The sequence below is a fragment of the Podarcis muralis genome, chromosome 10 (genome assembly GCF_964188315.1).
Source record: "Podarcis muralis chromosome 10, rPodMur119.hap1.1, whole genome shotgun sequence".
NCBI classification, from domain to species: Eukaryota; Metazoa; Chordata; class Lepidosauria; order Squamata; family Lacertidae; genus Podarcis; species Podarcis muralis.
Window position 1 is genome coordinate 1777710 of NC_135664.1, and position 15921 is coordinate 1793630.

Consider the following 15921-nt stretch of genomic DNA (forward strand, 5'->3'; position numbering starts at 1 on the left):
AAATGAGTCCTTTCTGAATACACTCTCTTGCACGATGTAGCTTAATCTGCAAGTACTTGGTTCTTTGCTTGCAACTCTCTGAGTTCAGCAAAGCCAAACAGGATCTATTGTCTTGATACACTTGTATAGGACATTTCACAGAAACTCTGATGTCCTTAAACAGTTGCATCAACCATTCACAATCCATGAGTGAAAATGACAGAGCATTGAGTTCTGCTTCACAGGAACTTAGGCTTACTGCCGTCTGCTTTTTGCACAACCAGTCAAACAGACAGTGGTTGTACATGTAGCATACTCCAGAAGTGCTTGTACCATCCGTGGTGTCACTTCCAAAACTAGCATCTGCAAAGATTTCAAGACCCCCAGTCTTCTGACTGGTGAACCTCAGCCTGTAGTGCAAAGTCCCTTTCAAATAGCGGGCTATGCGCTTCAGAGCTTTCCAATCCTGAACAGTAGGATTGTTGGCATGTCTGCTAAGCAGGTTAGTGCTTACTGCTATGTCGGGTCTTTAGCATCTAGCAATGAAATTCAACTTGCCTAGAATGCATCTGTACAGCGTAGTGTCAGAAAACGCTTCAGCAGTACTATCTACCTGGTAACCTGTCACCATCGGTGTGTCTGCTGGGTTTGCATCAACCAAATTCAACCTGGTTAATACATCAGCAATTTTCTGTGTTTGGTGTACCAGAAAATTACCTGCTCAGTCCCTCTCCATCTGCAGAGAAAGATAGTTGGATACCTCACCAAGATCCTTCATGTCAAAGTGCTCCTTCAGCTGAGCTAGGGTGCTTTGGTACAAAGCCTGATTCTTCCAAAACATCAGAAGATCATCAACAAAACATAAACAATACAGTTTGTTTTGTCCCTCCTCCTTGACAAACACACACGGATCAGCTTTGCCCTGGTGAAAACCTAGAGAAATCAATGTCTCAGTGAGTTTTGTGTTCCAACACCTGGCACTCTGCTTGAGACCATATAAGGATTTCCACAGTTTACAGCCCATTCCCTTTTGTAGCTGCATCCCGTCAGGTGGAAGCATATACAGCTCCTCCCCCAAAACCCCGTACAAAAAAGCTGTATTAATGTCATGATGGGAAACATGCAGTTTCTCCTCTGCAGCAATCTTGAGCATCAGCTGAATGCTCTCATACTTGACGGTGGGTGAGTAGGTCTCGTGGTAATCCTGTCCTGGTACCTGTGAAAAACCTCTGGCAACCAATCTGACTTTGTGTCTGACAACCTTGCCATTCTGGTCTGTCTTGGCCTTGAAGACCCATTTGCTGCCAACCAGTCTCATTTCTGGGACTACCGGTACCAGCTCCCAAGTTTGGTTCCTATTCAAGGAATCAACTTCAGCCTTCATGGCATTAAGCCAAGGCTCAGCATCTTTAGAGGTTAACTCCTGAACCTCTTTGAAGCTTGAAGGTTCCCACACCTTCTCTGAGCTACTAAGAACAGCAGTTGCTGTCTTAGCAAACTCATCAGCAAATCTCTTTGGAGGTTTGCCTTTTGTTGCCCTTTCAGACCTGCGTACTATACGCAAGTCTTCTTCACTCATCAATCAGTTATCAATACTCATTCTTAAGCATCTCCATGTGCCATGTGGCAGGTGACTTTCAGCTCACTGAAATTTTGGAAGGAAACTTTCCAGTTTTTCTTTTCTTGTTCTGTCTGAGCTCCTTGCTCAACACCTTCATCCCACTTGCTCTTACAGCCATCTTGACAAGCATAACATCAGGGCCAGACCTGGAGAAGTACCGTATTTACTCAATGGTAATGCACACCTTTTTTGGCCAAATTAGAGTGTGCGTTAGATTTAATGCCGCATTTACATTCACCAGCAAATACTTTTTTCGTTTCAAGGTTTTGAAAATTGAGGTGCACATTAGATTCAATGGCGCATTAGATTGCAAAAATATGGAAGGATTGGGGCCTCAGTGATGAGTAGTGAAGTGAGGAAGTGGGGACTGCCTTTCCCCCCTGCTCCAGAGCCAGTGGAAGTGGGTTTGGATGCACAGAAAGTCAAGAGAAATTTGTTGGTCTTCCCCCCGCTCCTATCCCCTGGTAGTTCCCTCCATTTTGTGTTTCTGAACATAGCCAACAGACAATGTGGGGTAAATAAAATTTACAGCACTTTTGCATTATTACAGTTACCATTATCCTTCATTGCCTCATATGAATAGTTTGATTTCAGTTATTACTATTACTGCCTACATTCTGCATAATAATAAATAAATGCTGAAGTGTTTGGGTTGTAGATGATTTCAAAATCAACAAGCAGGAGGGAATCTAGATCAATGAAAACTGAAGGGAAGGGGAAAGTTATGAAATCTTATTGTTTATCAAACCTGTGCTCTGAAACTAAACAGTGGATGACATTTGTAAATACTGGCTTTAACATGACAACTTCAGGACTTCCGGGTTAGCGCCATCGGCAATGGCGGAATTCCTCTGAACGAGAGGAATCCGCTCTGTGGAAATCGGGTCTGGCCGCCACGGCGAAGGCGGTGACCCTTCAAAAATCACAGGCGGGTACATTCTTTCACCTTTGGTCGACATGCCCAAGGATTAAGGCTTTCTGGGAGATGATCTATAATGAAATAAAAAAGGTATTTAAATATACCTTTCTGAAGAAACCAGAGGCCTTTTTCCTGGGCATGGTTGGCCAATTGGTGCCAAAGAAGGATAGAACTTTCTTTATGTATGCTACAACAGCAGCAAGAATACTTATCGCGAAGTATTGGAAGACACAAGATCTACCCACCCTGGAAGAATGGCAGATGAAGGTGATGGACTATATGGAACTGGCGGAAATGACCGGCAGAATCCGAGACCAGGGAGAAGAGTCAGTGGAAGAAGATTGGAAAAAAATTAAAGTATATTTACAGAAATATTGTAAAATTAATGAATGTTAGAAGGATGCTGGAATGAAGTTATATGGTTTTAGCAGAAATGTTATAAAGAATTAAGTAAAAATAGATTGTTAATGGGTCAAAGTGGAAATTTAAGGTTAGATTGTGTTAAGATAAATTACAGAACAAAAATTAAGAAAGATGGAAAGGATTTGCTGAAATAGCTAATTGAACAAGAATACAAAAAAGGGAGGTGTGAGGAGGTCGATGATACAAGTAAATGAAAGGTAGAGATATAGAGATATTGGATGTGTTTTTAAATGTTTCTGCTTTTTTTGTCGTTTTGCGGTATTTTTTCTTTTTCTTTTTGATGTATTGTGAACTTTTTATTGTTTCTTTCTTCTTTTTTTCTGTAACTATTAAACTTTTAATAAATATCTTTTTTTAAAAAAAATAACATGACAACTTCAATGGTAAGTCATTTATCACCGTCGATGAATATCTTCATATTCCCAAAACAATTTCTTCCATTTGATGAAGAGAAAGAAAATAAAAAATGCAAGAGAGCCCACAAACATCTCTAAATCTGTTCAACCCAGGACACATTTTGTTTTTCACAAGCTTCTCATTTTGTTGTTGTTTGTCTAGGCACCAGAATTCCCTGAGTTTGCACTTAAAGTTGAAGAAGCAATTGGCTCACTGGGAGGCAGTGTCTTTCCTAAGCTTAACTGGAGTGCTCCAAGGGTGAGAACATGAATTAAATCCTAAATCAGATGATTTAATGATATATTTTTTAAAAAATTAAGGATAACTTTCTTTGAGCTATTTGGGAAGTGAAAAAAATAATTACACTCAAAAGAGTTAGTGGAGATAGTATAGCAATGCTTAAGGGCAGCTTGGGAAAGGGAGGATGGCCAAAGGATGTAATAAAATTGTCTCTCACGCAGCATTTTCGGCTGACGTTTATGTATCGCATTTGAATCCTAGCCTTTACTGAAGAATCTTAGGGTGGGGCACATGGAGCAATCATGTTTTAATCTTCACAAACACAGTGAAGTACTCTGGGCTAAAAAACGGTCTCTTATCCAAGGCATACTAGCATTCCTCGGCGCCAAAGAAGGATCTGAATCTAGATTTCCCACATCAAAATTCAGTATTCTACCCAGACTAGCTTTGATGCCACTTTGGTTAAAATGTGCTTAAAATAAAGTTTGTTTTTTAATTTTTAGGATGCTTACTGGATAGCATTGAATAGTTCACTGAAATGCAAATGTCTCAGTGACATCTTCCTACTTTTCAAGAGTTCAGACTTCATTACTCGAGATTTCACTCAACCGTAAGTTTTAAAAAGATTAGGTACAGTATCAGTGTGTGGTGTGGTGTTGCTGAGTTTTCAGGCACCCCCACCTCAACTGTTCCCAGTTCTGAAATCTTGGATCTTTGGATCTTCAATTTGATCTTGTCCATGAGCAGAGATGCTTTGTCAGACTATTCTGCTGTTTATCCTACTGCAACTTTGCTTTCTCTGAGTTTATTGTTCATTAATCTATCTTCTGCATTGTCTCAATACTGGAATTTAATCATAACTCTGTGCACAATGCCTTTGTTTTCCTAATGCTGTCTTGGTTACTGTTATGTATTCAGTGTTTGCCTGAGCTTGAGTCTGGACTAAGGATTCTGAGCCCCTGCTCTGATTTGATACATGATATCCAATCACAGAACACTTCAGGATTTGGGCTTCGGCCATTGGCCCTTAAACTCTGACTTATGATTTGCAGCTTGGAAGTTTAGACAGCCAATCACGTTGGGAGTGGGAGTGGCTCAGGCCTCCAGAAATGTATATAAGCAGTTGCTTTGCCCCTGTTGTCCAGTTCTGTAGTTCAATAAAGGTTCTTGCTGTTATCAATATGTCTTGCCTTGTGGGAACCCACCTACACTTCAGTTACCCACCCATCTTTCTCTCTCTGTCTCTGTCTCTGTCTCTCTCTCTCTCTCTCTCTCTCTCTCTCTCTCTCTCTTGGCTTCTCAGGTTACTAAACCCCACTCTCCTGCCCACCCCCAACTAACTCCAGGTCCCACTCTTAATTTATCCACTCTTAATTTTTCTGCTTCCTCCTAACTGGATCCCCTTATTCTACTTTGAGGTTATTTTTTTGTTCCCACTTTTCAGCCTTGAGTCATCCTACATCTCTCTCTCTCTCTCTCTCTCTCTCTCTCACCATCATCCCTGACATATGTACTGTTTAGAGGCAAGTATTTATCACCACAATTGTAATGCAATATACTTGAGTGGAAACCTGTGGCCCTTCAGATACTCTTCAACTACAACTCCTATCACCCTTGGCTTTGTCCATGCTGGCTGGAGCTGGTGGAAGTTGGAGATCAGCAACCTCTGGAGAGCCACCCCTGAAATATAAGATTAGTTTCGTTTTCCACATTGTACTGCCAGAAGCAGTCTGTTTCTTGATTACCAGGTGCTAAAGATGGACAACAAAGGAGAGCTCTTACCTTCATGAGCTTCCTTAAGGTGGGCCCATTTGAAGCATATTGCTGGATCAGAGAGACCTTTGGTCTGATCCCAGAAGGTAGTTCTAGTGTTCTCACTAGCCCTATCCTAGAGTTGGCCAATGTGCTACCCTCCAGGTGCTGGATAAGGTTGGTCAGTGAGCAGTGTACCCCAGCATGCCATTTGTTCACATTAAAACACAGTTTATTTTAGCTATGGCTTTATGCAAAGCAGTCCTGCATTTATCAGGGTCCTCAACTGTTCATGGGGTTCTACTTGCATTCAAACCTTGTCCATGCAACGTGAGAAGGTCTGGGATGTTGCCTCCCATATAAGCGGACATTGGGCATAATGTTCACACAGGGCTCGTTGGAAAACAGGATAAACATGTATCTCTCTTTCAAGATGGGGACCTGAATAGTTAAACTACCTCTCAGCAAATGTGCTAAAATTAAAACATCCTTATGTCAAAGAATCAAAACTTGGGCCGTGATATTGAGCTCATAAGAGAAGAGAGTGCTCCAGGGCTGAGCAAGTAAAAGCACATATGGGATGGAATATTGGACTGTGGGAGCTTAAACAGTGCATTCTACTTGGAAGCAAGTCCCACCAGATTCAGTGGGACTTGCTCTCAGGTAAGTGTGGATGGAATAACAATCTGAATTTACTCAAATGTAGAACAGACATTCCTCTGTCTTATCCAGAAAAGGCTTGCACGGTAAGTGCTCCAGATCTTCAGATTAGGGGAGTTAGCACAGTTCTCAACTTTTAGATTTTTTACTGAAATCTGCTACACATAGTTCTTAGCTGAAGGTTGAATCCAGTGCTGCGTGAACCAAGTTGCACATGCTCTGTAGGACTTCCCATTTCTCTCTGCCTGCCCCCCAAATCTGCTCCCTGCAACCCTCTGGAGCAGTTTTGAAGGTGCATTGTTGAGGAGTTGAGGGTCCGGGGAGGGGAGGGAAAAGTTCTGCTGCACAAGCAGAAGTTGGCTATGAGAGTGGAACAGCAGCCTTATACACAGCCCTGAATGCTATTCTCTGCGTCAGGGTCATGCCAGTCATAGTCCTCCATAAAGGGAACTATTAAGGGACAGAATGTAGGATCTTTTTTCATGACATTTCCAAATTTGCCTGAATATACCTAGTCAGGATCTTAAGTTAACAGCCCTGCTGAACCACAAGACCTGTCTTCATTAATTAAGATATTGATTAAGCTTCAACACCCCTGACAAGAGAAAATGAGAAATGTTACTGTTGTTCGGAAGGAAAATGCTGAACAAGTGGAAATTGGGTACATTTATATATCCTGTTAATTTGAATCGGCTTATAGATTTATTTTATTTTATTTATTTATTTATTTATTTCTCTTTTTAAGCAGCACTTAGTCTTTGTTTAGTAACATGGAGAAAGTTCTATAATTTAACTGCTCCAAAGAAACATAATACTAATGGAAAATATATGATGATTATTTTTTATTCCTACCCTGCATAATAAATGGCAAGGGCTTATTAAAAAACAAGTTACCATTTTCTGAGAATTACTGGACTAGAAATAGAATCTTTTGCCATTGTTACTGAGCTATATTGTCTGGTCTTAAGGGTGCATATTCCTGAGTCTCCTAGATACACAGATCCCACACTGGTGTAACAAAACCATAGAATGGTAGAGTTGGAAGGGACCCCAAGGTTCATCTAGAGCAACCCCCTGCAATGCAGGAATCTCAGCTAAAGTATCCGTGGCAAGTATCAGTTGAGCCTTTATCTTACTTAGAAGCTCAACTCCAAGTGGAGAACACAACAGTGAAGCCATGCTCTGACGAGGTGCCTTGAATTCTCCTCTATACACAGACACATGTAATTGTAAAGGTTAGACAGACCGTGCTATCTGGAACTGAAATCCAGACCACAAAAGGGGAAAGGATACAGCTTGGCTTTATTTGATAATGCAGTAACTACAAGTGCATATTCCACAAGGTCTTGGTACAATAACTTTGCCATCCAGGCTCCATGACAATAAATGTGCCCACGAGGCTCCAGCAACAACAGGGCATCATTGCTAAACAACAGTGTCTCACTGTGTACTCTGGACGTTTCAGGTGAAGGGTATGGCCAGCCCTTCTGACCTTAGATGGAAGCAAGACCTTTTGACGGGCCCAGGGTGAGGCTTCGTTGATGGAACAGGCAGACCTAATGAGTGTGTGCTGGAACTGGTGCATGAGGAAGTGAAGCTACAACAGTACGTTCTGTGAGCCCTTCATGGTCGTGTCCATGGATCCCTGCTAATGTTACCGGTTGTCACGTTCTGTATAATTTGTCTCCTGGCATCACCTCTGCTGCTGCAGGTGTTCATCCCCACGCAAACTCTGAACTGTTGACTTCTTGCCACATGGGGTGCGTAAACAGCTTTTGCTGGGCAATGCGCTCCTTTCCCACCAGATCCCTGTCTTCTGTGAAGAGCTTGGCCTTCAGCTCCCAGGCCCTGTATTTAGGCCTCAGTTGATCCCACAGACAAGGATTGACGGGGGAACGCAAGAGCTTAAAGCAGTTGGTCTGAGATGCTGGTTTGGGGTTCAGGTGTGACACGCCAGACTCTCGGGGTCCCCAGCCTGCTCTTCGCCAGATGAGGGTCTTGTTTCACCTGGGAGAGGTGAGCAGCCTGCTCAATACTGTCTTCATAACTGAGTGAGATAAACTAACATTGTTTTCAATGGCTATCCTCTGCTCAGAAAAAAGTTCTGATAGTTGACCATCCTCAAACCGTTTTAAATGTTTCCCAGGTAACAAACAAACAAAACTTTCGTATTGAGAGGCTCAGAGTTTGTTTTGACAAAGACATTGGGTCAAACAATCCAGAACTGTTCTCAGAATTAGAATCTTGGATAACTGAGGCAACTTGCATTCAACTGTGAAGAGAAAAATTCTTTCCCAGTAGGTTTCTCTGCAGCCTGTTTTGCCCGGAGGGGTTTTGGGGTGCCCAGCAGACATACTAAAGCTGGGTATGGATGGACTGCACATCTGCTAAACATCCAAAAGGGGGCAATGTTTAGCTGAAACAGAATGTCGTTTGTCCTAATGTTCTCAGGATTTCAGCAGATTTGACAAACTTTGTTTTCCTTGGAGAACAGCTTGTGGTGGGCAGTTCAAATTTAGCTCCGTCATCTTTGCATATATATATTTTTTTGGGGGGGGGCTACAAATCTTTTTGCTATCCCAAGGGTGCCTGAAAGCATATAATGCAGCAGCCTTGATGATACTGTGCTGATCTCAGCCTGGTACCCGGTGTTTGGATGGGAGGCCACTTGAGAACCCAAATGTATTTATGTCTTCTTCAGTGGAGGTTTTGGAGCAGAGGTTGGCTGACAATCTGTCTTGGATGCTTTAGTTCAGAAGTTGGCAACCTAAGGCCCATGGGCCGGAAGCAGCCCATGAGGGTTGCTTAACTAGCCCATGAACTGCCCCCGAACCGAGCCGCCCACTCGGTGAGTCCTGAGTGCTGCGCAGTGTGCTGCGCGGTGCAGGGACTCTCTTCCGTGGCTCCGGAAATCACTTCTGCGCAGGACGCAATTTCTGGCGTCGCACTGCGCCGGTCCAGCCCATGGAGGATCTCCGCGGGAGTGATCCGGCCCATGCCCGGTAAGCCTTTTCGACCCCTGCTTTGGTTGATCCCTTCAGGATCCCTTCCAACTCTAAGATCCTATGATTCTATTTGCAGAACAGAGACATGATGATTAAGCTGATATTTTTCAAACATAGTATTATATCGTCAATGAAAACAAGAGTTTGAGATGGAGTTGGTTTATTTTCTGCATGTTAGCTATCCCAAGTCCCCACTCCATGTTCTGCACTAAGCTGGTATTCTGTGTATATCATCAGTCTGTGCTGTTCACAAAATGTCACTCTGTTTGCAAATAATGATATTGGTATAGTCATGCAGTACTTAAAACTGGCATTTAAGGGTTGTCAGCAGAACAGACTTCTAATATGCATGGGTGGAAGTCTAATCACACAATGTTGGATTCCACCCTAATTTTTTCTCATGTAATTTATTTTAAGAGTGACCAGATTTAATGAAGTATTTACAATTACCATAAAGATATAAAGAAAATGCATAATCGTTGGCAGTCACGGAACTTCCTATGTTCCCACTGAGATGATTGCTACTTGCCAGATGTAGGAACAGAATTGAGACCTAAGTAGATTACCAGCTTTCTCAAGAATAATTATTAAGAAAGTAGAGAACCCACAAGAAATAGAAAATAGGATTGTTCAAAAAGATAGAAGGAACAATATAAAGACTGGCTCAAGATAACTTGACCTGGAGTTACTTCAGTTACTTTAAAAGCACAACTTCCTATTCCTCTGGAACACAGAGATGTTTGAAAAGTTCCTGTGTTTAATGGATGGGTATTTGGTGACTCTCGCAGTGATCTGTATTTCTTTCCTGTGTGAATTTTCAGTATCCCTGTCGACACACCTCTGCTTCTGTTATGCCACTGCTCTTTGTTAAACAGTTCTAAGTTATTTCAAACTTCTGAGGTACCCAACTTGGCATAAAATTCTAGAGGGATGCTGCTGCTTGTGAAATATGAGTGGGCAGTGTCTGGGAACAAGGGCTGGGCATCTATAGGAACTGACTGGGTAAAATCAATGTAGCTTTCTACTGGATGTCTTGATTCCTTGATTCCTCAGCTTTTCAAGCACCTGCCTGATAAAATTATGCCTTGAAACAGGCTCTCTTGTTAAAAGCCACAACTCCTGTGTGTTTGGATTGCACACACACAGTGTCCTGTTTAACAGAATTGCACAGTGTAATCTCTTTTGTGTGAACAAAGGGATGTTCTGGGCTTGTAAACAATGACAGACTTTTCCAGTATATGTAAAGCTGCATATAATTAACTGAGCATGTTCCAGTTTGTGTGTGTGGTTATTAATAGTGTTTATTTCTTCCATGCAATAATTCCTCCATATCCTTCAATACAACATTTAGGTCTTTCAGGGGGATTCCACTCTGTATTTTTTGGCTGGAAGTACCTGATGCCACCCTGGGCTCCTCTGTGAGGAATGTATAACAAACAAACAAACATATAAATAATGCTGCTAAAAGCAAGATGGATTTAGCTCTGTAAGTTGCCTCAATAAGAGGCTGTTTGAGAACAGGCCATGCACTCTGGCCACCTCCGTGAGGAAAAGCAAAGTATGTGTAATAAATACAAATAAGTAAGTAAAAGCTTGACTTTAAAACTGATTAGAAACCATTTTGACCTTAATAAATAAGTCTTCTGTAGATGGAGAATAATGCCTGTAGCATCTAACACAATCAGGTGGCGCCTGTGATATCTTCAGCAGCCCCAGTCTTCACACCCCTCAGATTAGCAGACTGCCTGGGAAGGGAAAGGATAGAAGAAGGAACTGTGTTCTGCGCACTCCCAAGTAATGTTTGCTCCTGGAGGCGCATCTCCTTGAGTTCTAACCTTTCTGCTTACAAGACATAACTAATTTTTTCTTTTTTTTTAATGAGTTGATGATAGGAGGAGAGTCTAATGCTGTTTTCCATATCTTGATTTTACTTCTTGATTTTTAACATGCTCCAGAATGCCATTGGCAAAGTTTTCATGTCAAATGTTTGTGGTTCTTAGTCTCAAAGCAAATTAGTGCACCTGCTTTCCTTTTCCAGATTTATCCATTGTAATGATGATTCTCCTGACCCCAATTTGCAATATGAGGTAAGTGAAAACTATTTTTCTAGACTGTTGTGTGTGTTCTTACACAGAGAGCTTAATAAGACAGCTTAATAGTTGCTTTGAAACTTACCAGAGTTTGTTTTGAACCAGGATTCCTGCATCAAATGTAATACTAATCCTGAAATACTTAGTAAAAATGACACTAAACTCTGCTGAGAGGGTTTATCCACATAGCCCTAAACCATGTTTTAGTTATGCAAACATGAGCAAAAGCTTTACCTCCATGTTAGCATTTCCGTCTTTGTTTAAAAGAAAGCAATGTACCTAGGGCTCTATTAATCAGATTAACACTGAGGACAGTGCAAATTTCTTGGTGTTTACCTCAAATGAATTCTCTCTGTTTAAGTAATTGACTCTTGTTGCTTTGGCAGAGTTTGAACTATTTATAAAGGGTTTGTGGAGGGGTTTTTTGGCAGATTTTTGTTCCTAGAGGGGGGCAGGGAGGGAGTGCAGAAACGCCTCTTGCAAAAATGCTCGTTTATGTTGGCCTTGCTATTCATCAGAAAAGCAGCTGCTGGGAACAATTGGGGTGTCACCTTTGGGCCTTGTTTGCGAACTTCTGGCATTATCTGGCTGGCTATTATTGAACACTGAATGCTGAATTAGTTGGACCTTTGGCTGGTCCCTGCAAGTCAAATCTTACCTTCTTAATGGAGGCCAGAGAAAGATTTGCATATTAGTTAAGTGATTCTCACAGATAAAGAAATGTGACAAAAATCTCACTTGAGCAGCATTTCAACTACTTGGCTTGTTTGCAGAGATAATTGTGCATACAAAGACAGTCTTCTTGCTTCCAGTGACTATAAATTTCTTAATTACTGCTGATGTTGAGAGTGGTTTTTTTTTTTTTGGCTAATTGATAGTTATCAAGATTTTTTCATGATTTTGTTTTTCTGCTATAGCTTGTACTCCGAAAATGGTGTGAATTGATTCCTGGGGCAGAATTCAGATGCTTTGTGAAGGAAAACAAGCTTATAGGTGAGGTTGTGAGTTATGGCTCTTCTCTGCTGTTTTTAAGACTCACATTTCACAGTGGGTGTCATGCCTTTTTTATGCAAGAATATATGGTTTGATCTGGCTACGATTCCTATTTTGTTGGTTGTTGCTGCTCCTAATTGATCATAGCGAGAGTCACTTGATACATGAGCTGCTTTTCAATAGACGTTGTATTGCAGGTAGTTCACAACAAAGTATTACAATGAAACAAGCAAAGATACAAATCAACAATACAGTTGTACCTTGGTTGATGAATGCCTTACGAGTCTTAACATTTTGGCTCCCAAACGCCACAAACCCAGAAGTGAGTGTTCTGGTTTGCAAACGTTCTTTGGAACCCGAATGTCCAACGCAGCTTCCACAGCTTCCAATTGGCTCCTGCAGCCAATTGGAAGCCGTGCCTTGGTTTCCAAACATTTTGGAAGTCGAACAGACTTCCGGAACTGGTTATGTTTGACTTCCAATGTACCACTGTACATCACTTTCCGTAATATCAAATGTGGTATATGATGCTAGTAGAAGATGGTGACAGTTGTTTTAGTCCTGCATTATCTGAGCCATATGAATATGAGTTATGTATGTTTTTGTGTCTATTATTAGTGAGTAAAAGACAGAGTGCTACCTTGTCAAGAGTGTTCATAGAATTGTAGAGTTGGAAGGGACCGCAAGCACCATCTGGTCGACCCCCTACCGTGCAGGAATCTTGAACCCACGACCCTGAGATTAAGAGTCTCCTCCTCTACTGACTGAGCTGTCCACTTTGAGACATTCTGGTAGACTGACTCTAGTTCAGCTTTGCAGTTCAGGCCGTCTAGGATAAATAACAATAATTTCCAGGTGACTCATGCAGCTGCTGTCCCAAAGAACTGAATGTTTTCTCTCTGCAACATTTCATTTAAATGATTTCCTGGACTGGTTTAGAGCAAGTGCAGCACCCCAATATTTCTCTAGTAAAGAGAGATTGTGTACATCAGGGATGGGGAGCCTGTGGCCCTCCAAATGTTGGACCACCAGTTCCCATGGGCCCCTGCTAGCATGGGCAGTGGTCAGTAATTATAGGAGCCACAGTCCAACAACAACTCTTGGTTTGCAGGGAGTACAGGTTCCCCTTTCCTTGGCAACTGGCGAAAGTAAGGGGGAAACAACTGGGCCAGACAGCTAGCCACTCCCTCCAGGGCAGCACTGTGGCTAGCTTGTTGGGCTTAGTTATGCAAGTCCTTGGTCCCATCAGTGTCTCTGCATCCTAACCAAGCCCAGGCAGCTGTTGTTAGGCTTGAAATGAGCTCCTTGGAGAAAAGGTGGGGCACAAATAATTCTGCATTAGCACCACCAATGAACACAACAAACCTGTTGTTTAGTTCAGTGCATTTGAACTGTGGAGATTTCTGTTAGGTGGGCTTTCACAGGTAGTGTCCCAGAAGGAGATTTTGTCTGCCAAGGATTAGGACTAGCTCAGTTTATTTCAGTACTTTGCTGGACTGCTGTTCAGGGGGTCAAGTTATATGGCTTTGGTACCACTATCTTATTAAAATATTTTCTGTTTTTGTAAAATAGTTTTGAAATCATGCTGGAATCCAAGTAACTCTGATGAAGTCACAGTACAAAATACACAATCATTTTATTTTATTTTTATTTTATTTTAGCAGTAGTTCCAAATGCTATATTTTATTGCTTCATAAAAAATATTATTTAAGAAAACCAGCTAACATGGTTGATTGCATCCCATGGAATTTGTTTTCAAAAGGTCTGTCAGAGACCTTCCTGAATGATTATGTTAGCACAGAGAATGACCAAGCAGCAAGTATTCTTTTGTTTTTTGTCTGTGAAAGAAACATCACAGCAAGCGTATTTCACACAGCTTTGCTTTCTAGTTGAATCATACATTAGCTATGGATGACTGATGTAATTCTCCTGACAGGTATATCTCAGCGAGACTACACTCAGTACTACGAGCACATCTCAAAACAAAAAGAAGAGATCTGTAGACTTACACAAGAGTTTTTCAAGAAACACATCCAGTATAAGTTTTTTGATGAAGACTGTAAGTATTCTTTGAGCTAACATTAGAAAGGAACTGGTGCTTTTTCGGAACTAAAAAGTTTTAATTAAAGCTAGGAACACCTGTGGGGTGGAAGCAGAATTCTACGTGCACCCAGAGGTATCTTTTAAAGTTCCACCTGCAGCCATTTACATAGCTGAAGTTGCTTTTTATTCAAATTTGGTTTGCTTCTTTTGCCATGTGAGAAGTTTCCCAAGAAGCTCTATAGACTTTGCTTGTTTCACACTGTACAGGTTCTTCTCCCATGTGCTCATGCAATTTGTCAGAGTGAAATTTATAGCCCTAGATTATTTTATTCAGTTTTTATGAGGTAAAGTTGTTTAAGGACAGAAGTGTTTCCGTCTTTCTTGAATGGAGATGTCTCATTTGTTCTTCAGCTGTAATGAATGCTATTTCATTAAATCCAAACTAAGGTTGAAAAATTGATACTCTTCACTAACAAAAAGTAGTGATATTTTAATCACTTAATTTGGAATTGATTTTTGAATTTAGAAAACTATACAAGCGGAACCCTGTGATGTAGGAGAATGTGTGTACAGAAATGCTAATTTTAACCATACTTTGGTGCAAAACAAGCCTCTCAAGGCAGCACACATGTCATAAAGGTAAAGGGACTCCTGACCGTTAGGTCCAGCTGTGAACGACTCTGGGGTTGCAGCGCTCATCTCACTTTAAAGGCTGAGGGAGTTATAATCAGGGGGTTTGTCCGCTTCCACAGACAGTTTTTGACTAAACTGCATGACTAAACAGCTTCTGGAGAAACCAGAGCAGTGCACGGAAACGCCCTTTACCTTCCCGCCGGAGCAGTACCTATTTATCTACTTGCACTTCGTGCTTTTGAACTGCTAGGTTGGCAGGAGCAGGGACTGAACAACAGGAGCTCACCCCATTGCGGGGATTCGAACCGCCGACCTTCTGATCCGCAAGTCCTAGGCTCTGTGGTTTAACCCACAGCGCCACCCGTGTCCCTACACATACCATACTATAAAAATACAGGGAAAATAAACCACACTCAATCCAGCGTGGTTTGTTGGTTGGCTAAGTTGAGGGAGGCTGTTCTACATAGTAGTGTTTGCAACAAGTAATAATCTTTACTTTCAATCACTAAAGCTGTGGGAAATGATGAGAACTGCATTCCAACAGGAGGTTCTAATAGAACCTCTGGCTGCCTTGACTGACCTTTAAAACATCCAGAGTTATTGGACTAGGCAAGCACAACAGTTTACAAAGAGTTGTAATTTCATGAGCTATGCAAGAGAGCGTGGTCTGACTTCAGTCACTTAGACTTTTTCAGATATCCAAAAAATTGACTACACGACTCCCTGTTTTGGGAACAAAATTCCTTGATAATGCTTCAGAGGAAATACTTGGAGGGTCAAGAATGGTCAATGCCCTGAAGCAGTTTCCTGTGCTGAGCTACCCTGCTTTGACAAAGAATGAAAGGAAGCCCTTTACTTATGTAGCAAATGTGTCAGTAACCAGATGATCATAAGTTCACATGGGCTACTACTACAGAGAAATTTAAGCCTTCCCAAATCCAGCTGAGCACAGTGTATTTGAGCACTTACAGCCTAAGCCCATTTAACTCCCACTGATTTCAATGGGTTTTACTCTCAGTTAAATCTGTGTAGTGTTGCAGCCTTAAGAGTTATGCAGACTCTACTGGGAAGTCCCATTTGAGTTATTTCCCTTAAACCTCCGTAACTAATAAGAATCTTATCACCCATAAATCTGCCTAAATCTTTCCAGACTCATCTGAATCCTTA

At 41.6% G+C, this 15921-nt stretch overlaps 1 protein-coding gene across 7 annotated transcripts in view; it reads left to right on the forward strand.

Moving 5' to 3' along the window:
- Window positions 1–15921, forward strand: part of CDC123 (cell division cycle 123) — a 44810-nt gene that overhangs the window by 4666 nt on the left and 24223 nt on the right. For 5 of the 7 annotated variants that reach the window (XM_077935664.1, XM_028747298.2, XM_028747297.2 and 2 more), the window contains exons 6-10: window positions 3501–3596; window positions 4082–4188; window positions 11034–11082; window positions 12003–12078; window positions 14015–14137. In XM_077935664.1, the coding sequence (XP_077791790.1) occupies window positions 3501–3596; window positions 4082–4188; window positions 11034–11082; window positions 12003–12078; window positions 14015–14137 (451 nt within the window). The remainder of the gene's footprint in view (window positions 1–3500; window positions 3597–4081; window positions 4189–11033; window positions 11083–12002; window positions 12079–14014; window positions 14138–15921) is intronic. The other 2 variants (XM_028747299.2, XM_028747296.2) reach the window with 1 other exon arrangement.